Raw genomic sequence first — 26,480 nt, 5'->3', positions numbered from 1 at the left:
ATGTGCAATGCCACGTAGATATTCGAGATGCGGTCTATTAGCATAATCAAGGTGTGACACCCCGTGTAGTGGGAATCAAATCACCAGTCTACACTCTGGATGTCTAGTAAATGGGACCGAGCGTGACCAGGATGATAATGGATGACAGGGAGACACGGACACAAAAAGGGTTGGGTTTTTAAAAATAAAGTGAAGTTTTATTTTATTTACAGGTGCACTTAACAAAAATAATGTCCTGCGGAATTTATATATTAAAACACAGTTCAATACCGCAAAAGACACACAAAAACAGTAAATAAATGATGTTCAAAAATTGTGACTATATACAAAAATAAACAGTGCACCATAACCCATAACCCAAATAAATACCTCCACCAAAAAGAATTCCAGAGATATTTTTACAAAAACAATGCACACGCCGTCATGTCTGGTAAATCCGAACTGTCCTACCGAGTACCTTTCTCTTAGAGGGTCTAATCAAAAAAGCACCATGCTCTGGGGCAATGCGTTCCTTTTATAATTGGTGCCCTTGTACCGACCAATTAAACTGTCCATTGTCATCCCTCTACAACCGCGCGATGACGAGAACTCGTCGGCGAGAAGTGGCGTCTCTTGCCCTGCAAAAATGCAATATTAAATCGAGCAGCCGGCGCGCGCGCATAGCTGTGCCGGCTTTTGAGACGCAACTGCCCTTCTGCCTTAAGTTACAGTAAGCACTTTTAACTTTTTACGTCCTTCCCCTGAGCTACTGCCCAGACAACTTCACACATGGGATCCCTTTTCTAAACCGCGGTTAACTAATATTATGACGCTTTACCCTTTCTTTTACACTTTTAGAGTTATGGGGTCGCAGGAGGCACACGCAAGAGTGGAAAACCGTTAATGCCATCCCGGCCGGTTAATGGCAAGGCTGTCTCTCCATACTGCACGAGACCTACCGCGACACTCTCCAAAAGGCGCTAATAAGGTCAGTGAAGATGTCCATCTGCATTCTATAGAAAAGGAAAAGGCAAGTTTCCTTTCTTTATACTTTGATTTTTTCCCCAAACAAATGCCTCTCAACACTGCAGCGGACACTTGACAAATTTTATTTACTTATAGGTAATGCCAGTAAGGCACATTACCACACAAGGACAATTAATTTAATTCGCTCCGAAGGTCATCCTTTTGAAGCTCGCCTTTATTCTCCGCGCCCAATTGAGGTCGCCTTTTTGTGCGCGCCCTTATTGAATAGAACCGTCGCGTTGTACTGTAGCCGTGGACTTCGTTTCCAGGCCGCTGCGTGTCTGCTTTCTTCCTGTCCCAAACGGCATGTTCTGTCCCAGTCCTTCTCCGCCTGTGGAAGTCGACGAAAATCAGCGTGGCTGCAGCCGGACTCTTGTAAAAGTGAATGCTATCTTTTCGTGTGTTGCAGGTACCGTAGTCCTCCGTGTCATTCGAGAAACTTGACAGCTAATAATAAGTTGGCATTTGCAAGCCGTTCTTCTACAGCGTTTTTCTCATTGGTGGACGCGACGAGCAGCTTCGCGACGACATTTTACGTCATCACCACGCGACTCTACCGCTGCGAAGATGCAAGTGTGACCTACGGACACGGGGTAAGTGAGGCTCGTCCTTATATCAAAAACGCACCTTTTAAACATATAGTTGCACTCACAACGACTTATTCCACCGCTAATTCGAGATTCAGAATGCACTAAGGAAGTTTCAACTGGGGACGGTTTCCTGAAGGTATTTTTTTCTCGCGTAGTAAAACTAAATACTGTTGTACACTGAATATCCTAATCAAATGTATTCATTGCGGATTTATTTTGTAATCAAATACGTTTTACAGTTTCTTTCTGACACAGAACTTGGTTAAACATATTAATTATTCTAGTTATGTCCTTTTTCTGAGTAGGTCTAGAGGGCTGCGAGCTTCTCCTCACAACTGGAGCAAAGCAGTAAGGAAACTGGACGGGACAAGTGGCAGCCACTGGTCAGCCCAAACGTTCGTCGGGTGTGACAGCGCAGGGTAGACAAGACCAGGCCTTCATAGGATAGCATTGGGTGTAAGGAGATAGAAAGCAGCTGAAGATGGGACCCTGAAAGGCGCACTCACCCTCGGAGCCCCAAGTTTGGAAAAGCCACTCGGCCTAGGAGTTCATGTTCTTAAAAATGTACCGACACGTAATAAATTTAAATTGTAATGAAAAAAAAAATACAGCAAGTTCAAATGTCCCATTTCACAAACAATAGTCATATTTAAGTACTTCTCTGATGTAAGAGTAAAGCCCAGTGCATAGTTGTGTTAATACTAGTGTGAAGTTCAGCTGAGCTATTATACAGTAACCTGACATTCACATATTGTAATCTGGATTATGGCACATTACAAAAAGTGTTTTCATTTTATTTCAGATAGAATGTGTTTAACAAGTTAATTTGAAGTAAACAAGTGTAATGATAGAGGTGGAGGTGTGTACTATGGCCAGATGTGTGTTCAGGGGTTCTTATCTTTTGTTTAAACTGGCCAATACGGTAGAGAGTCAGCTTCCTAGTCAGTAGTTCTGTGGTTAAATGACATGTATGTTGCCTTCCTTCAATCAACATGGAAAATACATTAGCATATTAAATACAGAGGAGTCGGAGTCGAAGGATTTATCTACCGACTCCACAGCTGTGTGTGTAAGTGCTTTGTGCTTAGCGCATTTACTCCATAAGTTCCACGTAATGTTAACAAGCTGTTGCTGTTGTGGCAGAATTAAGCCATGTTGCTACTTTCTTCTTGATGTGTGATTTGCTTTCTTTGCAGTGGGCACCTCATCATGGCAGTGGCAGCCCTCACACAGGCTCTTGGGTGCTTGTCTATGAACATTTCTTCAGGTATAAGAGGCCGGTGCCACACCCTGGCCGTGTTTTCTCAGGTAAGTAGTGGTTACGTACAGCTTAGGAAACTCACAAGCTGCTGAATTTGTGGTGTCCTGAAAGTTGTTTTTGATTAGGACTCCTGCATGGCGCTCTACTGTAATTATGTTTTGTCTTCATTTTTGCTATCTCTCTCTTTCTATATATATATAAAATCCAGTGTCTGTCTGTCAGCTTTTCACGAGAGAACAACTTAGCAGATTTAGATCGTTTTTTTTTTTCTAAAATTTTGCTTGAACATTCCGGTTGATATTGTGACTTCTCTCATCACGCTAAGTATCACAGTTCGCTTACGGTACCAATTTATTTGTGCGAATCCGAGAGACATGCAGAGGGCTGAGGGGAGGGAGGCAGGGCCCTCCTCACTCACGCGCCAGCCTCGGGGCGTATCTTGCATCTGCTTAGCTAGAGAACGAGAGAACTACTTCAAGATTTAGACTGGGTATTTTTGTAAAATTTGCTTAAATATTCCAGATGATTTTGCGACTTCTCTCATCGCGTTAAGAATCATAGTTCACTTGTTGGACCAATACATTCACGCTAATCAGAGACAAAGGCTGCGGGCCGAGGGGAGGGGGAAGCGTGATGTCAGGAGTGGGGAGCCGGGCAGGACCCTCCTCACTGTCCTGTTTCACTACTATGCAGGGTGAGCTGTGGGGGATGGCTAGTCTAGTATAAAAACGGCAAACATTTCAGTTCAGTTAAGTGATGGTTAGACTCCATTAGTAGATTTGACATACGTCCTTCAGTTGCCTCGTTGGCCATTTTCCTTAGTAATTCACATTAAATGATTTCAGTGAACGCTCTACTATCTTTGCCCTGCTCCCTAATCTTTTCTCATTCTGGGCCCCGTGAATGCAGTAGCTTGTCATAATTACGTTGGCTCATTTATTTCCTGACCTTGTTTTGTCCAGTGTTCTCTGCTTGTCCTGCATGCTCACTTGTTCTTCGTCCACCTTTGTAACCAGCGGGTAACTGCACGGGACCCTCCCATCTTTCTCTTTCCCATCCTGACAAGGAGAGGCTGGCTGCAAACTTAGGACCTCCAAGTCAGAAAGCACCTGCTTACTTGAGCGAAAGAGAACAGCGTAATGTTATTCAATTATAAAGACACGGTCATAGTTGCGTATTTGGAAGACATTTTCTTTCTCTGGTTATTTTAAGGCATGTTTTTCTTTCATCCCAGAAAGCCTCCTCTAAATATTAACTTTGCATGCTATCTACAGTGGTGTGAAAAACTATTTGCCCCCTTCCTGATTTCTTATTCTTTTGCATGTTTGTCACACAAAATGTTTCTGATCATCAAACACATTTAACCATTAGTCAAATATAACACAAGTAAACACAAAATGCAGTTTTTAAATGATGGTTTTTATTATTTAGGGAGAAAAAAAATCCAAACCTACATGGCCCTGTGTGAAAAAGTAATTGCCCCCCTTGTTAAAAAATAACCTAACTGTGGTGTATCACACCTGAGTTCAATTTCCGTAGCCACCCCCAGGCCTGATTACTGCCACACCTGTTTCAATCAAGAAATCACTTAAATAGGAGCTGCCTGACACAGAGAAGTAGACCAAAAGCACCTCAAAAGCTAGACATCATGCCAAGATCCAAAGAAATTCAGGAACAAATGAGAACAGAAGTAATTGAGATCTATCAGTCTGGTAAAGGTTATACAGCCATTTCTAAAGCTTTGGGACTCCAGCGAACCACAGTGAGAGCCATTATCCACAAATGGCAAAAACATGGAACAGTGGTGAACCTTCCCAGGAGTGGCTGGCCGACCAAAATTACCCCAAGAGCGCAGAGACGACTCATCCGAGAGGTCACAAAAGACCCCAGGACAACGTCTAAAGAACTGCAGGCCTCACTTGCCTCAATTAAGGTCAGTGTTCACGACTCCACCATAAGAAAGAGACTGGGCAAAAACGGCCTGCATGGCAGATTTCCAAGACGCAAACCACTGTTAAGCAAAAAGAACATTAGGGCTCGTCTCAATTTTGCTAAGAAACATCTCAATGATTGCCAAGATTTTTGGGAAAATACCTTGTGGACTGATGAGACAAAAGTTGAACTTTTTGGAAGGCAAATGTCCAGTTACATCTGGCGTAAAAGGAACACAGCATTTCAGAAAAAGAACATCATACCAACAGTAAAATATGGTGGTGGTAGTGTGGTCTGGGGTTGTTTTGCTGCTTCAGGACCTGGAAGGCTTACTGTGATAGATGGAACCATGAATTCTACTGTCTACCAAAAAATCCTGAAGGAGAATGTCCGGCCATCTGTTCGTCAACTCAAGCTGAAGCGATCTTGGGTGCTGCAACAGGACAATGACCCAAAACACACCAGCAAATCCACCTCTGAATGGCTGAAGAAAAACAAAATGAAGACTTTGGAGTGGCCTAGTCAAAGTCCTGACCTGAATCCAATTGAGATGCTATGGCATGACCTTAAAAAGGCGGTTCATGCTAGCAAACCCTCAAATAAAGCTGAATTACAACAATTTTGCAAAGATGAGTTGGCCAAAATTCCTCCAGAGCACTGTAAAAGACTCATTGCAAGTTATCGCAAACGCTTGATTGCAGTTATTGCTGCTAAGGGTGGCCCAACCAGTTATTAGGTTCAGGGGGCAATTACTTTTTCACACAGGGCCATGTAGGTTTGGATTTTTTTTTCTCCCTAAATAATAAAAACCACCATTTACAAACTGCATTTTGTGTTTACTTGTGTTATATTTGACTAATGGTTAAATGTGTTTGATGATCAGAAACATTTTGTGTGACAAACATGCAAAAGAATAAGAAATCAGGAAGGGGGCAAATAGTTTTTCACACCACTGTAGTTTTGCACTTCTTGTTTTTTTTTTGTAGTGAATTACTCCTTGGTAATGACTCAGTGAGTCCCTCTAGTGTCCATTTATAGACCAGTCAGCCTCCATTATTTTTGTAGGCAGCTGTCAATTTGAAATGCAATATTTAAAACCTACTAGTGAAATATGGGGCCTTCCGGTCACATGTATGTCTCCTTCTTTGTTATTTTGCATCCCATTTCTTACAGTTGATGCTCATCAGATGGCACTAATCCTCTCCTCCTTCCTCCTATGATGGTGTTCTTCATCACGTTATTATTCTCTGCAATTTCCTTAACGCTCAGCAGATGTCACTAGTTGTCTTTTTCTTTCTTTCATGTCACTTCATTTGCAGATCACTTTGCTATAATAAATCCATGACTGCAGGTGAGTTTGACAAGGTTGCCACTACCTGATACTTTCTGGTTTTCCAGTATGTATCAGGCTTTACGCTTTTGATCAAGACCAAGATCAAGGTTTTAGTCCCAGTAGTTACACGTGGGCTTCCTGTTGCATGCATTTCTCCACCTTTGTTGTTCCTGCACTTGACACTCAGCAGATAGCGGCGTACTTCTTCTTCCTCTTCCTATTATGGAGTTCTTCAAGACGTCATCTGCCTTTGCAATGTGTTGGATACTCAGCAGATGTCGCCAGTTTGTTTTTTCCTTCCACCATGTCACTTTGTTTGCCGATCACTTTAATGTAAGAAACTCCTGTGCACAGGACAGGTTTGCAGAGGTTGTTGCTACCTCAATATTTTTTACCTTGGCATAACACGATATCTTAAACTTCCAATCAAGATCAGGGTTCTAGTTCCAGTATTTTACAAGCAGTCGTCTGACAGATGGGCAGGCCTCACCATTTTATATATATTCTGTTATATTCTAGAATTCATATTTACTCTTGCACTATTTAAATTTCTAAGTGCCCTCTTCTGATGTCATATACAGGGTGAGCCAAAAAGAAGTACCACATTTCAAACGTTTATTCTACAAAAATGCTACAAGATAAAATAAATTTCATTACTCAAGTAAGGGTATACAAAATTGATTTTGTTCACTGTTTTAAAAATGATGTCTTCAAGGTGGTGGCCATCATTAGCGATACGCTTTTTGAGATGATTTCTGAACACTCGCATGACTCGTTCGGCCATTTCAAGGGGAATAGCGATGATTTTGTGGCAAGTAGCGTCCTTGAGGGTTTTGAGGTCCCACAAGAAGAAATTGCATAGTGTGTGATCAGCCGAACGTGAAGACCACCCGACATCGCCGTGCAGGGAGATCAGCTTCCCCGGAAACTTGCATGGATCTCCACGCCGTATGAGCTGTTGCTCCATCTTGTTTAAACCAGGCATCCACCACATCCATTTCTTCAAGTTGGGACTGCAAAAAGTTCTCTAGCATTTCAATGTAAAGTTCTGAAGGGACGGTGACCGTTACTTTTTCCGAGGAGGGGGGTGTAAGGGCCTACAATGCCAAATTGTGCAACGGCACACCAAACTGTAACCCGCTCACTGTGCAGGGGTCTCTGATGAAGTCGGCGAGGGTTGATTTCAGCCCAAAAGTGAAAGTTTTGCTTATTTACGCAACTATTCAAATGGAAATGTGCCTCATCGCAGCACATGACGATGGCATCTCGATGAACGGTTTGCAGAATGTTGGCACACAACTCTCTACAGCTCTCCCAGTCTCTCTCAGCGAGTTCCTGCACTGCCATCATTTTGTATGGATGGAAATTAAGGTCCTTATGCAAAATCCTCCTCAAAGACGTGTTAGAAATACCTAAGGCAGAAGCAGGTTTGTGCTCTGAACGTCTAGGAGACTGAAGAATTGATGTCCTTACAGCTTGAATGTTTTCAGGCGTTCATACAGTCCGAGGATAGTCTGAAGATTTTCTGTTCAGTTTTGTCCCCATCTGTTGCGTAGTGATGATGAATTCGTTGTTTTTGAAGAACGCCTCAAAAGCGAAAGCAGTGTGCACCGGACCAAGGCATGCTGCCAACTGAAAACTACAAAGGATTGCCTATTAAAGGACCCCCCACCCCAACCCACTTGGCTGCCTGTACCTCGCGCAATGACCTTGAGAAATGTGGTACTTCATTTTGGCTCACCCTGTACAAAGTAAATTATATTGCAATGTGTATTTGAGATTTTCTTTTGTGTTTAGATGCTGGTATGCTACCCTACTGTTGTGCTGGGTACTGTGAGTTATGCGTTAATAATTCTTATTTAGACTAAGTAAAGGGAATGTCTTGGTCTACAGGATTACTTTGGTCACACAATCTTGATAACATTAGGATGAAAGTTAAAGAAATGCCCTAATCCTTTAGAATTATGGTAATAAAAAGTATTACAGGCACCCTAATTTGCCAACGTCAGTCCATTTTCTGAGTAACTTACTGAGAAGCAGTACAGGCCATGTTGTTTTAAATTGTATAGTGCTTGACATTGAGGGAAAAAAATAAGCAAAGTAGAGAAGTACTAGATATTGCTAATTAACCTTACAAAATCCTGAGTGTCATTCTGATGATGAATAAGTCAGATGTGTGTAATTTATATTTGACTATGGGTGTCACGTCCTGTTCACAGGCCCTCAGATCGACCGCACCACACCAGACGTCTCTTGCTGGTTACTCACCCTGGACACCTTTGCAGCTGTTCACCTCTCCGCTGAGGGGACTCCAGACTTCTACTGTACTCTGCCAGAACAATCCCCACTGGAAGGAAAGAACAAAATACACGATTCGGCCCATTGGTAGAAAGAAGACGGGAGGCAGAGACCACACAGGTCAGCTGTAGCTTTTTGTTTTTTGTATCCTCTGGAAAGGAATGGAAAAAATGACATAAACAACATTAGAAACTCCATATTCAGAAAATGTTCAAAGAAGAGATTTTGTCCTACTCCTTTGTCTTTTATTTCCGGCCCTGGGCATGGGTAAATCTCTTGGCACAAAGTCTCGTCTCGTGGGACACGAGTTGTTGATATTTTTTAGTTTATAATTTAAAAATGGAATAAGAACCAGAAAATCTAACAACATCACATTAAAGTTTGATAAATTATGAAAAGAATGATACCAAACATATATATGTAGGCTTTAAAATAAGCCTGATTTAAAGCATGACAAAAACGTGACATAAAAGTCCATCCATCCATTGTCTCCCGCTTATCCGAGGTCGGGTCGCGGGGGCAGCAGCTTGAGCAGAGATGCCCAGACTTCCCTCTCCCCGGCCACTTCTTCTAGCTCTTCCGGGAGAATCCCAAGGCGTTCCCAGGCCAGTCGAGAGACATAGTCCCTCCAGCGTGTCCTGGGTCTTCCCCGGGGCCTCCTCCCGGTTGGACGTGCCCAGAACACCTCACCAGGGAGGCGTCCAGGAGGCATCCTGATCAGATGCCCGAGCCACCTCATCTGACTCCTCTCGATGCGGAGGAGCAGCGGCTCTACTCTGAGCCCCTCCCGGATGACTGAGCTTCTCACCCTATCTTTAAGGGAAAGCCCAGACACCCTGCGGAGGAAACTCATTTCAGCCGCTTGTATTCGTGATCTCGTTCTTTCGGTCACTACCCACAGCTCATGACCATAGGTGAGGGTAGGAACATAGATCGACTGGTAAATTGAGAGCTTTGCCTTACGGCTCAGCTCCTTTTTCACCACGACAGACCGATGCAGCGCCCGCATTACTGCGGATGCCACACCGATCCGCCTGTCGATCTCACGCTCCATTCTTTCCTCACTCGTGAACAAGACCCCGAGATACTTGAACTCCTCCACTTGGGGCAGGATCTCGCTACCAACCCTGAGAGGGCACTCCACCCTTTTCCGGCTGAGGACCATGGTCTCGGATTTGGAGGTGATGATTCTCATCCCAGCCGCTTCACACTCGGCTGCGAACCGATCCAGAGAGAGCTGAAGATCACGGCCTGATGAAGCAAACAGGACAACATCATCTGCAAAAAGCAGTGACCCAATCCTGAGACCACCAAACCGGACCCCCTCAACGCCCTGGCTGCGCCTAGAAATTCTGTCCATAAAAGTTATGAACAGAATCGGTGACATAAAAGTCACATAAAATCATTGCACTTTTAGGCTTAGGATTTTATATATATATATATATATATAAGTAGATGTCTGCACTGAGCAGGATCCCACTGTTTTTTTTGATTGTCAGATTTTTACTGATCCTTTTTGTTTTTGGTTATAGCAATATATTTTAGAACATGAGAATAATGTAGATGAGAACAGGCCATTCAGCCCAACAAAGCTTGCCAGTCCTTTTAAATCTTTCCTCATAATTCATCCCCTGTAGCCCTGGAATCGGCCCAGTTGCTGTCCTCTGGACCTTTTCTAGCTCTGTTGTGTCCTTTTAGCAGCCTGGAGACCCAAACTGCACATAGACCTCCAGATGAGGCCTCACCAGTTTGTGTGTTGTGAAGCTTCAGCTTAACCTGCTTTGACTGCTCCAGCTTTCTGCCAGCAGATGGCATCTGCGAGTCCAAATGGCTCACAAGTAACTGGAGAACACAGTTTGTGTAAAGCACGTTGTCGTTGGAATGTTAATATAAAGAGTACTATAGCAGTGGCAGCAATGATTCATGTTTAAACTTAAATTGGGCAGATGTTTACATCACACAAATCACACACACTGCTACATTAAATCATGTGTGCTTAAAACTGACTGCTTCTTGTATTTGTACTATCATTTTCGCTTTGCCTTTGACTAGAATTCTTGATAATGAAGAGAGAACACTGGAATTTCATTAATTTCCTTTCTCTTTCTTGTGTTTGACCCACCTGTCCATTCATTTTCTAAACCTGCTTTGTCCTGGGAGTGCTAGATCCTATCCCAGCAAGCACAGGGTGGCAGGCAGGAACAATAATACCTGGACAGGACACCAGTCCATCACAGAGTGAAAACACACATACACATCAGGGGCTGATTTAGCATCACCAGTCCACATAACCTGCATGTCTTTGGACTTTGGGAGGAAACCCATGCCGACATGGTGAGAAATCAGACTTACACAGGGAGGACCTGGTGTGTGAATCCTGGTCTCCTTAGTGCAAGGCCCACCATTGCAGCATCATGCCAGTCTGTGTCTGATCATCAACTCAAAAACAGATTTTTTTAATAAATGTGATCTGTTGATAAAACGAGTCTTAGCTGACATGTATCTGTTGCTGTTTTAGAGCAGATTCAGTTTTTTTTTTTTTTTGTAAATACCGCTGCTTAATTAAGGTCAGTTGCAGGGCAATTCAGGGGCACATCAAAGGTTCTTTATTTGTGGACTAGCGGCCACGTAGAGCTGAGTGCCTGTTAATAGGGGGAAGTTAGCATTGTAGCACTAGCAGACTATTTAAGGGGCTGTAGAGGAGAGGAGAGTCGGCACTGGGACAACACACCAGGATTTTTAAGAGATAGTCTGGAAATGTGCGGAGCTGACCTTTAACCCTGGGGACAAATAAAGTTCTGTCTGTCTGTCTATCCATTATATAGTGTCTTTCATATCTATCTATCTACTGTATCTGTCTATCTCATATAGTCCCTTTCACATCTATCTATTATATAGTGCCTTTCACATCTATTATATAGTGCCTGTCATATCTGTCTAATCTCCCATTGCAGTGATGATGTCGTCGCACACCTCCAGTCGTCCTGCCTTCCAGCAGTCTTGCGAACACACAAGGCAAAGGCACTATATAGTGGTGCCAGTAATAAAATGAATGTACAGTTTTCAAAATAAAATGGAAGTAAAAATGCATCCAAACAAAAATGACTTCACCTCAAAAACTTCTCAAGACATTTTCTTGATTTTTTTTTTTTTTTTTTGAGGACAACAATGGTTTTATTTAAGCTGTTGGCCTTTGTCCTTTCGGTATTGACATTTTTGTTTTTCTTTTTGTACAGTGTAAAGAATGATTTTTATAATGGCAATATTAAAAAAAGATATTTAGTAGAAGACTCGGTTGTTCACGGCAGTCTTTAATCTTTGAACTTACTTCTTAGGAAGAATAAGGACACATGGCATTGGCGGGGGCCACAAGCAGCTTTATCGAATGGTGGATTTTCAACGTTTACGCTACGAACCTGAAAAAGAAAATGAGCCATTTGAAGAGAAAGTTGTGGAAGTGCGCTATGATCCCTGCAGGTAAGAACGGCTTCTGTATGCGGGGATGAAGAATCTGACAGTCCCCCTTCTTCTATCTAAGATGTTACTTTAGACAAAGGTATTTCAGTTCTGTTTCCTTTTGATTTGAGTCCTGCTATCAAGGAGGTATGGAGGAGTGGGCCGGTGATGCAGCATAGGGTCCATTTTTCCTAACCAGTGATTGATTGCCTTAGTGTGTGACCTCAAGGCACTGTGAATGTTTGGTAAATCAAAACTTGTGTTGTTCTACAGATCTGCAGATATCGCCTTAGTGGCTGGAGGAAAAAGAAAAAGATGGATTATTGCAACAGAAAACATGAAAGCTGGAGATGTTGTGAAAACATCGGGGGTCATCAGTAGAATGGCAGGTAGGAGGAATAAGTCCAATTGCAGTGAACACCTCTTGAAAGAACAAAGTGTTAACAGGATCTGCCTATCACTTTATGGTCATTCTGTTCATGTGGGCTGCTGATTTTATGTCCAGGAATCCTTTGATAGGGTAACACTACCGGTCAGAAGTTTTAGAACACCACAGTTCTTTCAGTTTTTATGGAAATGAATGCAATTTAACAGTAGAATCCCTAAACCTACGAAAAAAAGTTGTACTGCCAGGCCACCTTAAATTCCTTCGCACCTCCTCATCAGCATCTTTGTGTTGTAAATGTGTCGATCAGCACAAGCGGCCTGCTATCCCGTCCTCCACCGACGCAGATGAAGTTCTCCCAGCTCAAGTCTCTTTATCTGGGTGTGAGGTGCCTGGAGTTGTAGAGGGTAAGTAATACAGTATATCGTTATTTAGAATAAACATTTCATGTGTGTTCCGTTTCTACAGTGATCTGTGCAAATGTTAATGTATTACTATAATATGGAAAAAGTTTGTTTTAGTTATGTGTTCAGCATTTCTTGCCTCGCATTTCCTGTCATCCAACATTTACCCTGATTGTTGTAGTCACACAACACATGAAATGTATGTATTCCAAATAGCGATATATTACTCGCCCTCTACAACTCCAGGCACCTCACACCCAGATAAACACACTTGAGCTGGGAGAACTTCAGCTGTGACTGTGGAAGATGGGATAGCAGGCTGCTTGCGCTGATCGCTACATTTGTAAAACAAAGACGATGATGAGGAGGTGTGAGGGAATTTAAGGTGGCCCAGGCCAGTCTTCAGGTATTCTATTGCTAATGTCTAGTTCTGACATAGCCTGGAAGTGTGTTTTGGGTCATTGTCTTGTTTTAGGATGAACCCCAGACCTACTAGATGCAGACCAGAAGGTACTGCAAAATGCTGTGGTAAGTAACCCTTGTAATTCAGAATGCCAGTCGCTCTCTATGCAAGTCACCAACTCTGCCTCCAGCAGAAGAACCCCAGACCATCACGCTTCCTCCCCCCTGTTTGATAGTTTGTGTCACACACTGAGGAATCATCCTTTCACCAAATCGATGGCATACAAACACCATGCATGATGAACTGAAGATTTCAAATTTGAATTCATTGCTCCATAAGACTTTCTTCCAGTCTGCAGTAGACCACAGCTGGTATCTCAAGGCCTCATGTTGTCCTTTAGGGAATGGCTTTCTACCTGCCACTTGTCCTGTCAAACCTTCAGCACAAAGTCTCGTCTCCACAGTACAATCTGACACTTGGCTTTTGTCGACCTGCACTGTTAAGCTGTTGTGCTGTGAGGCGTCTGCGATCACACCAGCTGGTGACCCTCAGAAACTTGTCTTTTGATTGGTTAATGACTTTGGCTCTGCCAGATCTCGTCATATCAGAGTTTCTTCCAGTTTCCAATTGCCTTTGGATTGCGTAGGACACCGCTGGACTTACTGACACTTTTTCATGCAGTTTCTCTAAATGGAAGGCCTACACTTGTAAGGGTAAAGATGCTCTGTCTTATTTCATTTGTTCATTGCTGTTTTCTTGCCATTATCACTGGAGTATTGTCCAAGTAGGACTTCACAGAGTGTAGTAACACCGTCTGCTCCAACTCTCCTTTAAGACACACTGAGGGTTTTCAAGTAATCAACAGAATTTGGGACACATGTAAAAATTGTTTGCTTAAACTTGTAAGGCTTCATTTACTTGAATTCCTGCTGAACGTCTGTAGGTCATCACCTATTAGTTGTCCCCTGATGAAGGCCCAGTTGTGATATTCTGAGGTTTCCTTTTTTCAGTTTTTGTTAACCTAAACTTTGAATTTAAACCTCTGGCAGTTTACTGCTTACCTTTTCGCCATTTTTAGGTCATTAATTGCATTTAACTGATTACATCTGAAGAAAAACAGAGGTGTTCTAAAATGTTTGACCAGTAGTGTAACAGTCTGGTCTTGCACTCTTTATTTTGGTGTTTTATGTGTTGGCCATCAGGCTGTGATATTTCAAATCAAACTGGCATGCTGGGTCCACGAGTAAGCATAGACCAGCTGGCCCGATTGTCCTTTTATTTTACATGACCTGGTTTCTGGACCACATTTGTCTGTCAGTTTACTGGAACACCTTCTTGAGTTTTAAATGGTAAGGCTGAGGCACACATTTTCAGAACAGCAGAGAGTGCCGTTTGTTTTTTTTATATTTTAATAATAAAATAAAACCTGCTTGCCCTGAAATATTCATCTGTCTGGTTGTTCTGGTTTGTCTTTTTATGGTGGTAGCTCACACACATTCAAATGAAGGCACAAACAAAATCTTGTATCTTTCTTTTCTAGTATCTGCAAAGGAAGGGGATGCGTACCCCCTGGGAGCGCTGCCAATTGGCACCCTTGTGCACAACGTGGAAATTGAAGCTGGGAAAGGAGGGCAGTATGTCAGAGCAGCAGGTAAGAGTGGACAGACCATGTGACCTCAGTAGTAGACGAGAACGTGTCGGACACGTGAAACAGTCCAGGCATGCGTAGGAGTGGGGGGGGGCTGAGAGAGAGACCTCCGCCTGATGGCACACACATGGCAGAAGGGCACTTGTACTTCAGCAGCTGTCCCGGCCACAGAGCTGGGCGTTTGTTCTCTTGTTTTGCATGACCTGGTTTGAAGACCACTGCTAGGTGGTGGAATAAATGTGAATGTAATGACAAGCGGCAGATTTACAGTTTGAATGCGGTCTTGTGACCGAAAATGAAACATTTCCTAAAAGTGGTTTATTTAACAACTAGGGGGCTTTACCCCCTGCTTGCTTTGCTCACCAAACCCCCCACCTGGGCTACACGCCAGCCATTTCGTGTCTCTGCTGCTCACGTTGTGAAGAGGGGGGCTGAACGCACCCCAAGGAGACGCGGTTGCTCCTCCGCAACCCCCTCTTAAATGGTGATACACTAGGAAACAAAGTTTTTTTTTTTTTTTTTACCTTGATCAGCTGCTGCTGCTGTGCCGTGTGATCTGCATCTCGTGCAACACTTCGAACATTTAAAAGCCTGTTTTTGTCATCTACTATTTGTCTTTTATTTCCAGCCCCGGGCATGGTTAAATCTCTTGGCACAAAGTCTCGTCTTGCGGGATGTGAGTTCTTGGTATTTTTTAGTTTATAATTTAAAAACAGGAATAAAAATCTGAAAGTCTAACAACATCACATTAAAGTTTGATAAATTCTGAAAAGAATGATACCAAACATATATTTGTAGGTTTTAAAGTAAGCCTGATTTAAAGTGTGATAAAAAAAAGTCACATATTATCGTTGCACTTTTAGGCTTAGTATTTTTTATATATATAGATATAGATAGATATAGATTTTAGATATAGAGTAGATATTTTAATAGAAGCGCCTTGTGTTTGAGATGTCGTGAGCCTAACACTGGACGGCTTCACGTGGATTATGTGACACGAGTAACGTCAGGTTATTTTTCATGGATATTGTTGGTATTGTTGGCTGTGGTCCAGCATTTCTCACCATAGTTGCCTGTTCAATCAGAAATTAGTATTTTTTTTCTGTGTTGTGCATGAAAACGGGAGACTACAAAAATTTTTCTCGGCCATTTCAACAAACTAAATGAGGTAAAGTAACATACAAAAAAAAAAAACAAAAGATTTTTGGGTAGAGCATATAGACCTGCATTTTCACACAACTTCACTTTATAACAGACCGGTCAAGAAAATAAAGTGTTTTAGAAAAATATAATAAAAAAAGAACAAACAATGAAGACTCACTAATGTGCTTGTCTTATGGTCTTATATGTATATTATCTTCCAGTTTATGCTCGGAACTGGAAAACTCTAATTAATTTCAAAAGCAAGAGGGGTGCGGTGGTGTTCAAACATGAAGAATGCTGGCGTTCACCTCCAGTTCACCCTCTGTTGGTCATTCCGAGTGTCAACTGGATGATAACATGCATACAAGAGTGCAAGATCACCCCCCCACCCTACCCAGAAGGGGGTGGGTTAGGGTTAATTTCACCCTACAGTATTTTTAGTCGACCAATGTGAAATGTGTACCAAGTTTCATGAAAATCGCTCCAGCCGTTCAGAAGTGATGCAGGAACATACATGTGAGGTGAGACACAAAATCAGATTGGGCTTGGCGCTTTCCTGGAAAACCGTCTGGAGGTTGGCTGGATATGAATCATAGAACTATATCCCCTTCTACACACCCTCTCAAACCGCCGACCGGCAAGGTCTATCCTGTGAATAGCCCAGTCAGTATTTGCACAACAACTGCTAAACACGAGTTGCCGTGATATCGGATGAAAACAGCGAGACAAGATAACGCTCCCATGCACAATGCTTTTTCTGTCAAGCAGTTTTTGACTGACAAAAACATTCCTGTCCTCGATCATCTTCCCTATTTGCCCAATTTAACTCCCTGTGAGTTTTACTTGTTCCCAAAAATCAAAAGTGACCTGAAGGGAACACATTTTTCTTCAATGGATGAAGTGAAGACAGAAATGGCAAGCCTGTTGAATAGCCTCAAGCAAGAAGACTTCCAGCACGGTTTCAATCAATGAAAGATACGTATGGAGTGGTGTAGAAATCATGAGGGATGCATAGAGAAGGTGACAATGTTTAAAATGCTGTCATTCATCAATAATTTTTTTTTTTTTACCAATATGGTTATTTTTGTGTCTCACCTCATACATACACACACACACAACATAAATTGACTTTTTTTATATATATATATATATATATATATATAAAAAAATATATTGCATAGGTTACTGTCAAATAATGCAAAGAGTACACAACACGCGTTTCACCCTTATTTGCATACACACTCTACTGCTCCCCTTGGTTCGATCCCCGAGTGGGGGAGCAGTAGAGTGTGTACGCCTGATGAGCCCAAATGAGGGTGAATCACGTGTTGCGTACTCTTTGCATTATTTGACAGTAAACTATGCAACATTCCATGATCTGCTTCTCACAACTGAAGAGGGCACTGTGGCGGATGTTTGCCGACTTGCAGACCAACCACAAACGTTACCTGGTAGGTAACCACCCATACAATCAGATTGTGATTCAGACTACGAATGCAATGAAAATATATAAATATATATATATATATATATATATATATAAAGCATGCCTTGGCCTTACAAAATACTCGATCTCTGACACTAACTGCATCCCTCTGAGAATCGCAACTTAAATTTCACTCCGAAGTTTATGACTGACCACCAGCAGTGTGACGTGGCCTGTAACGTGATCAGTGTGTAGTAGTGTTTGATTGGTACTATTTATTATCAATAGGAGCTTTCAGACCTCAGTACCAAAATGGTTCAGAAGAAAACGACGGATAATTCCAGAACCCCACCGTCACACCCCCCCCCCCCCCCCCTTCATCTTTTTGCAGCCCCACTGGTGTGCCACACAATTGTTTGCCTTCTTTGTTCCCAATAAGCACTGCTTCCCTCTTGGTAGCCGTGAAGTAATGAGGTCTGAGAATCTGATCCCCCTTGAAGTCCTGATAGAGCTGAAGCAATAATGGGGGTATCCCCTGTGAAATCCCAATTATCTTGTTGTAACAGGGTGGTCCTACGTAAAGTCCCAATAGTGTTAAAGCAATAAGGGGGGGGTTGTGTTCCTTCCTAATGTTCAGATCGCATTAAAGCAGTAAGGGTGAAGCTCCGACTGTGTCCAAGTGTTTAGTTCTGTCAACAGAATGGACTTTTTTCCTGGGGAAGGTGGGGTGAGTTTTTGAGAAGAAAGTCAACATTTACTGTACTTTCTGGTACTAAAAATCCAGAAATGCTGTACCGCCTGCTGTTAAAATTTGCTTGGGACTTTTCCAGTCCCGGTGTAACGCACACCCCTAGCTAGCATAGACATCTTCACAAGAGAGGACAGAGATCCAGATGCGTAACGAGGACATCGCAGATGTCAGCGGGCAGTGTGTGTCGAGATAAATATGCCAGAGCATACTGCCGCATATCATCATGTCGTGGCTCATTCATTCATTTTTCTCATTGGTTTTATTCCAGGTTAGATAAGGGTGAAGAACGATAATTTTAGTAAACCACAAAACTAGTTTGGGATGTAAGACTAATTTTTAAAAATGATTTCCCTTTTCTGTAGTAAGAGCAGCAGTAGGTATTAAGTGTAGCCCAACCTGATGACAAGGGCCTAGTTACCCGTTTGATCTTCTAGCTGGGAATAAGAGGTGCAAATCATGAATCAAAATCTGAATTATTTTTGTTGCATTCTGTTAACAGGAACTTGCGCCATCTTACTAAGAAAAGTAAACGGAACAGCAATTTTACAGCTGCCTTCAAAACATCAGATTCAGGTAAGACTTGAGTGCCTTTGAATGTTTCAGCCGCAAATGACCTGCATTGGGCAAAGTGGGCACAGGTGACAGAAACATTTGCACTGTGGTGGCTACTTACAACTATTGTGAAATTGTCAATATGTATTATTTGATTGAGAGCTTTAATGATTAAAGTTGAGCATAACAGTTTGAGTGACATTTTGAAGCCCTGTTAGTGCGATCCATGGTGCCGGGGTGAGTCTGGGGACCAAGTCTGGACTGCATACCCCCAACTTAAAGTCGGTAAGTCACCTCTGGGATGGAAAGCTACAGAAACGCAGGGAGAACTTGGCAGAGTCCACATGGACAACAACTGGGTGATGGAGTTGAAGTCTGGACTTAGCATCTGTAAGACAGCAGCCCCCCAAATTAGACATGTTGAGGGTTGTTGTTTTACAACAAAGCATAGGACTTGGGCCTGAAACCAGCGACAACCCGTGTAGACCATCTTTATGAACGGATAACGTGATGTGCTGTTACATGGCTTCATATGCGAAGGTGATTGTGGGTCAGCTTACCCTGTCTGAATGAGATGCCTGGATGCCACGGCCCACCTTTGCCTCCATCCTTCCAACCATCTCACTTCTAACCTGCTTGTCCAGTTTCATGGTGTTACGGTGCTTTTCTTGTTAGAAATTAAAGGAACAGAAGACAGCTTCCATAAAACTTACATCTGAGCACCAATGGCTTCTCCTATCTTTATGTACTTAGAATTTTTTGGATGTGACGTTGACACTCACTTGTAAGTCGGGTCTTGAAACCTGAAAAATCGATCATAAAATCAGACCCCGAATTATACGCCCGTTCAAAAATGCGACACTTAATTTATTTATTTATTTTTTTACACCTTCTTGCCTTTTCTAATCTCATATCAGTTTCTCAGACACATCGAATTTTGCTGCAGTGCAGTTACCAATTTCTTTCATCACTTCAACGACGTTTAATTTAAAACCAGCTTCATATTTTCTTCTGATCGAATGCTCCATCTTAGATAAGGGATGCTTTTACGATAAAGGTGTATGAGGGTGTGAGATACAAAACACACAAAACAGTGAGAACGTCGCTTCAGAGTAGTTCAGGTATCACCGTGCGATCACGTAGGCACAATTCATAGAAATAAAAAGGCCGTGTGCTCCGTGGTTACTCTCTCAGGTGGGTGTTAACATAATCTCATGGATCAATAGTGTGAGTTTTCCACATTCGACTTATACAGCCGACATTATAAAATACCAGACATTATATGGTAAAATCAAGTCCCGACTTGTCCGCGAGTATATACGGTAATTGGACACCAGAGGATTTCATGGACTCTTGTCCATGTATTGTTAATGACTGTAATGTTTGACTCCCAAGAAAATGTTAAGCTGATAAACTCAAATTATAAAGATGTGAGAAGCCCGTGGTGCTCAGATACGTTTGTGTTTGGAGGTCACTAAACCTGTTACGAGTTTTATGTAACCGGGGTGCACTTTCTTTAATTTGTTGATGAAACTGACTGACTGCCTGCAGCCCTCAGTTATCACAAGTCACAGCACCCCCTACTGGAAGGTACAGCACTTGTGACCAGTAAGGTTGTGAAGACGATTAGAAATGACAGTTTTGTTTATTTAATTAGTTAGCAAAAGGCTCCTGTAGCTGCTGGTGAGTAAGGCAGGATCAAGTATGGGTCAGACGCGTGCCAAAAGAAATCTCTCAGTCCAAAAATGCAAAAAGCTTAGTGAAGATTTAAAGCAAACCGTCCACACAAGAATAAAGAAAAAAGGATGTTACACACGTAGAATAAAAGGTAACAAAATAATCTTCTCTAAACTTAGCTTTTCTTGTCAAACCTCAGTTGTTTCTATACTTAATATTGGGGCTGATGTAGATGATTTGACCAGTGTGTGTGTCGGAGGGCAATGCTAAAGAAACTGGAAATCATCTCAACTGATGACAGTCATCCATTACATGTAGAACTAAACTCCAGTAAATCAGGAAGGACAGTCGCTTTGAAAACCCACACAAATCACTCCAGAAACTCCTTTCTTCCTAGTGCCATACGACTTTTCAATAAGAAATATCGGAGATAATGTTTAAGGTTTTGATATATATCCTGTTACCTTTTTTTTTTGGTGTAAATATGTATTATCTAACTGCCTTACCTTAACCTTTCTTATTTCTATTTGTCTGTTTTATTTCATTCTGTCTGTTACCTGTTATTAGATGCAACTGAGAAGGCAAATTTCACGTTTTCTTGTGTAAACATGACTAAATAAAGAAACCTAAACCTAAAGATACTTTCCTTCGCCTTCAGTACGCTCTAAACCAGGGGTTCCACTGTGGCTGCAGGTTTTTGTTCCCACCAACTTCTGTTTTTCATTGGACTCTTAGCCTAATTAAGTGAGTTGTCATTTCCCAGTTTCTGTATTTTGGAGTCAATGTAGAAATTACAAAGTAAGTTTGGTAGATTTTTATTAAAATGTAATAAGCAGTTATATGGGGAGTGTGTATTTTTTAAGTCATTAACAGTATTTTCAACCTAATTTTCATTCTGCTTTTCCAGGTGTTCTGGTTATTTAATTGGTTATTTACTAATTGGGGGAGTCGTCGCAGCTTTCATCATCCTGGGTGTCTGCTGTGCTGGTGTCACAATTAGGGTAACATGAAGGGAGCAAACTACACAGGAAAGGGGCAAATAATAGGAAAACAACAAAAGAGTTAAGCATTTATAGCGTTACAAAAAAAATAGAAATATTTCTAAATGTCTTATAAATGTAAAAACCACACTGTTGTGTTTTACTGAAGGCAGAATAAGAGAAGAGTAAAAAAAAGACCAGCTAATTAAATGAGATCAGTTGTTATCGATAATTATCACCGATTGTGAAGCTGCAGCCCCAGGGGGTCCCCAGGACCGAGTTTGGGAACCACTGCTCTAAACGTATGCCGCTGCACATTAACTGTCATGTTATAGGACAGAAGTCACTAACAGGCGGTCCGGGTCCGGACCCAGACTTACAGCCAAAACAGAAGGTTATGATTTAAAACCTGATGGGGCGCTGCTATTTTAGCCAGCGCAGCTTTTGTAGTCTTCATGGCAGGGGTCCTCAATCCCAGTCCTGGAGGGCCGCAGTGGCTGCAGGTTTTTGTTCTAACCCGGTGGCTTAATTAGAAAGCAATTCTTGCCAATAATTTAATTTCCTGGCTTGTTAGTGCTTTAACTCTGCTATGTCCACTCATTCTCGTATCCTAGATTTTCTTCCCCTTTCTAAGAATCTCATCCAAATGATTTGAAGGCTAAAATGGAGGAGTAATTCTCAGTCCTTCACTTTTTTCTCTTCACTTTCCTTCCAAGTATTTAATTAAACCCAATAGTGCATGATAAATATACACAGGTGTAAATGGTAACAAGCTAAATGGAGAAATGCTGCTCTCTTTTGTCATTTGCATGTTATTTTTTTTATTTTTTTTTTTATTTCGCCTTATACAATTTCTTGTATTAGGAATTTGGTAGTTTTCGCATACCCCTTGGGGTCAGAGCGCAGGGTCAGCCATTGTACAGCGCCCCTGGAGCAATTACAGGTTAAGGGCCTTGCTCAAGGGCCCAGCAGAGCAGGATCTCTTTTGGCAGTGATGGGGATTTGAACCGGCAACCTTCGGGATACCAGCGCAGATCCTTAGCCTCAGAGCCACCACTCCGCCCATATTGCTAATTAGGTGATTAAAAATTGGCAATTAAAAACCAAGACTGCAGCTGTTTAAGACTAAAATAAGCAATAAGGGTTCAAAATCTTAACGAGCGAGACAACTAAAGTGAAGCAGAAGTGTTACTTGAGCAATAAGGGCTTCTTATTAAGCAGTTGGGTTGGAGCAAAAACCTGCAGCCACTGCGGCCCTCCAGGACCGTGACTGAGGACCCCTGCTTTATGGTAATGTTTTAGTGGATGAGGACATGCACAGACCAATTGTATGCGTGTTAAGCCATTTCATGTGATACCACTCGGCCAATCAAGTCTGTGGATTCTAGGTGGAAGAAAGTGAGAGACACAGACGACTGCGCTGGAAAAAGAAAAGACGGGTGAGACGGAGAAAGGGACAGAAAAATAAGGAACAAATGGCGCTATCCAAAAAAAGGAAAGTGGACAGCGAAAATAGTTAGACAACATGATTTTCCGGACCATTGCTTCAAGAAATTTTCTCTAATTGGACCTCTTTAGATTTTAGTGATTTACCCCTGCTATAGGACATGTTAAGGCCCGGTTTAAAACCGTGGGCCCTCCATGCTTTACTCTTGGCAAGGCAGCTCACTAACGGAGACTAACCTACAGTCAGAGGGACAAGAAATAGTTTGAATATTCCAATTGAATTCAGCTTGTGGGGGTTATAAGAGCCTCCATAGACTAAGCGCTAATATACAGGCAAACATTTCACTTAACGTACATAACTAGCCAACAGTTCCAAAATTCTGATTTCACTTTGTCATTCTGTGTATTGAGCGTTGCTTAATAAGCAGAAAAAACATGAAATGGTTTAAGTACAAGGCTGTAACATCACAAAAAGTGAAACATTGAAAGGGTCCGAATACTTTCTGAAGGCACTGAACCTCATGGTCATCATCAGGAGGACTGGCTGGCAGGGGGGTAAGGGTGGACAAGGGGGGTGTTCTCATGTCAGGAGCAAATCTTGTCCATGACTTTCAGAGACCACCGGCCAGGGTCTAAATCTGTTTCAGGCCATTGGGAGAATTGAGACTGGAGTGTGAAAGAAAGTTGGAGGTACGGGCTGAAGTCGAGACAAAGAGAGGTGGGCAAGTGACGGGGCCATCCAGCTAGACGGAGATGTACACTCGGTAAGAAATAACAAGAATAGCTGCAGCGGGTTCTTCTATTGTGTGTCTAGCCCTTGTTTGTTGGGGGGGTCAGTACCTGTCTGTGGTACCCTCGGCCCATCCAACCTCAGGTGTGGTGAGGGCTTACAATGGTGGCCTCTTTTTTTTACACCTAGCATAAAAAAAAAAAGCTGTGTGGTCAAATTCCGCATCAATCCACGCCGTTCCTGTAAAAACGCGATTGTGCCGCACGTAACATCCATGATTTAATTTCAGACTTTGTGCTTCGCTCGCAGGTCCTGGAGACGTGCATGGCCACAATCGGAAGGGTGTCAAATGTGGATCACAACAAGCGCATCATCGGAAAGGCGGGACGAAACCGCTGGCTTGGAATCCGACCCTCGAGTGGAAAGTGGAAGAGGAAGGGCGGCTGGGCTGGAAGGAAGGTCAGACCGATTCCTCCCATGAAAAGTTACGTGAACCTCCCCTCCATAGCAGCAGTCGGCGGTAAGCTCTAGGAGCTCTTGTGAACATCTTGGCTGTTATTGTATTTCCAAAATAAAAATAAAGTGAAGTAACGAGTTTAAATGCTGCCTTACAGTCTGATGCATTCCCACCTACGTGCCTTGTGTCCGCCACAGGGCCTGTTAGACGGGTAACGCTGGGCAGTGAGAGTTTGCCTGGCTGGTTACAAAAATCGCCTTCACATTTCCTTATCACGTACCATTTTATTGCAATCACCTATTTTTTTGATTGCCTCGTGTATTATATAAAAGTTCAACTGGAATATCTGTGGTGATCTAAAACACGGGTGTCGAACTCCAGGCCTGGAGGGCCGCAGTGGCTGCATGTTTTCATTCTAACCATCTTCTTCATTAGTGAGCCGTTTTTACTGTTAATTAACTTCTTTTGCTTTAGTTTTAATTCACTTGACTCAGGCCCCTTAGTTGTTTCTTTTTCCTTAATTAGTAACCAAACAATAATGAGACACAAAACAAGCCACCACATGACCAGCTCACCAGTGCCCATCACACAATATCTGAAAATAAAGAAAGGTGAAGGTCTCAGTAAGGCTGATCTCTCAGGTCACCAAAACATTTTGACGATGTTCTTAGAAAAAACAAAAAAATCAACAGTTTTGGAAATGAGAGCAGCAACAAGCCATTGAATTAAATAATGGGCTTAATTAACAGCAAGAATCAGCTTCTTATTAAGAGACTGGTTGGAGTTTGAAATCCCAGTTTAGCTGGTCATCTGTCGGCTCGTTTCATATCTCATTTCTGTTTGTCTGCCATTTAATGAAGAAACAAATCAATTCAGAGGTCTGAATCCTTAAAAACAGGGCAATGAAAATGAAGGGAACACAAGTTAATTAGCAGTGAAAACTGATTAGGAAAAGAGTTAGAATGAAAACCTGCAGCCACTGTGGCCCTCCAGGCCCAGAGTTGGACACCCCTGATCTAAAAGTCGTGGCACTGCAGCTCAGATATACCAAGTACTGCAAATGGGACAGCCCTGCTGAAGAGTCTCATTACGTTAAAAAGATTTGGCCAATCGGTAAGGGCCCGTAAACCACGTCAACCCAACAAAGAGACTGTTGTGTCCTCTTCATATAAAACGTGGACTGAGAAAAATTACGATGAACAAGGAGAGAGGTGGATTTCAATATCTGATGCCAACATTAAATAAATTTGTTGGTCCACAAATCGGGCACATCATCAACGGCAAGCGGTTTAAAGATCGAGTAGTGAGTCCGGAGGAAATCGCATGGAGGCCATTCAAGGATGTTGTTCAGAATTTTCTTGGCGACTATGAAGCACCAAACTACACCCTGCTGCTTGACAACGTGCGTCAAAGCATACAAAACCCATGAGGTTCAACGTGTCCCTAAAGATTCATTTTCCGCATTCACATTTGGACTTCTTCCCTGCTAATCTTGGAGCAGTTTGTGACGAATATGACGGAAGGTTTCACCAGAATATTGCAGCAGTGGAAAAAGCAGTACCAGGCTGTCCAACTATCACTGGACACAGGAAACGAGAAGCTTCAGATGGGGAGTACAAATGAAAACCAGCAGCCAGACGTTTTTGGCTCAGCAGTAACCATTAAGCAGTTGAACACAATACATACAATAAAAGTTGGTTTCATGCTGCTGCAAATCCCTGCGTGATTCAGTCAATCTGAAATTATATTTGTGTTCACTTTTGGAAAAAGTCCAGTGTAGATCGAGGCCTTTTTGTTTATCTCCGTCTGTCCACCATCAGACCCCCACTTCAGTTCAGGGGTCCCAGCAACACTGACTATGTTCACATGATGGGGCGTTTCTTTCAAGTTCAGTTTCTTCACTGAGACCAGGGGGCCTTGCAGAAGTGTTCAGTCAACTGGAACGTCCTCGCCGTCTTTAAGACACAAACGCCCACACACACAAATTCCTCCCACAAGTGTTTTTATTGATAATCCAAGTGTTGTAAAAATGTTATTTTTAAAGTACAAGTAAATAATTTATCAAAAAAAAAAACAAAACTGTAACACTGCTTGTGTTTTCAAGCCCCTTCTATTTAGCAAGACCAGCCATAAACCTTTCAGGGTACGTCTTGCCAGCTTTGCCCACTGCTCAGTATATTTTAACTCATCATTCATCCTGGCTGATCATCTTCTTCTTCTTCAGATCATTCTGGATGGCATCTCTGGACCGCAGTTTTCAAAGAGTGCCACAGATGCTCGATGTGGTGAGATGAGGACTTTGACCAGGCTGGCCGCTGTAGGACATTCATTTTTTTTTTGTGGTTCAGCCACTCCAGGGTTGTCTTTGCCTTACACTCAGCCTCGTTGTTTTGCTGGAAGATGAACCTTCTGCCAAGTCTCAGTTTCTTAGCTGACAGAAACAGCTTCTCTTCCAGTATGTCCCCGTATTTAGTGCCATCTATTTATCCATCATTCCCTGTAATCTGCCATCGGCATACTTCACTGTAGGGAAGGGCAGTGTTGGGTCTGCACCATACAAAGCGCGTTGAATGTTGGGTTTCATCAGACCATAAAACCTTTTC

General features: G+C 42.4%; 1 protein-coding gene across 1 annotated transcript; it reads left to right on the top strand.

Annotated features, from left to right (window-relative positions):
• Window positions 1-1,467: 1,467 nt before the first annotated feature.
• On the top strand, window positions 1,468-24,021 carry mrpl2 (mitochondrial ribosomal protein L2). Its single transcript, XM_028821097.2, has 8 exons — window positions 1,468-1,598; window positions 2,792-2,903; window positions 8,341-8,539; window positions 11,755-11,896; window positions 12,149-12,264; window positions 14,608-14,718; window positions 18,535-18,608; window positions 23,730-24,021. Exons 2-8 carry the CDS (start codon window positions 2,805-2,807, stop codon window positions 23,949-23,951), a joined length of 963 nt encoding a protein of 320 aa, XP_028676930.1. The 5' UTR covers window positions 1,468-1,598; window positions 2,792-2,804; the 3' UTR covers window positions 23,952-24,021.
• Window positions 24,022-26,480: the final 2,459 nt, after the last annotated feature.

The sequence above is a fragment of the Erpetoichthys calabaricus genome, chromosome 15 (genome assembly GCF_900747795.2).
Source record: "Erpetoichthys calabaricus chromosome 15, fErpCal1.3, whole genome shotgun sequence".
Lineage (NCBI taxonomy): Eukaryota > Metazoa > Chordata > Cladistia > Polypteriformes > Polypteridae > Erpetoichthys > Erpetoichthys calabaricus.
Note: the sequence above shows the minus strand (reverse complement) of the source record. Positions and strands in the feature narration are given on the sequence as shown.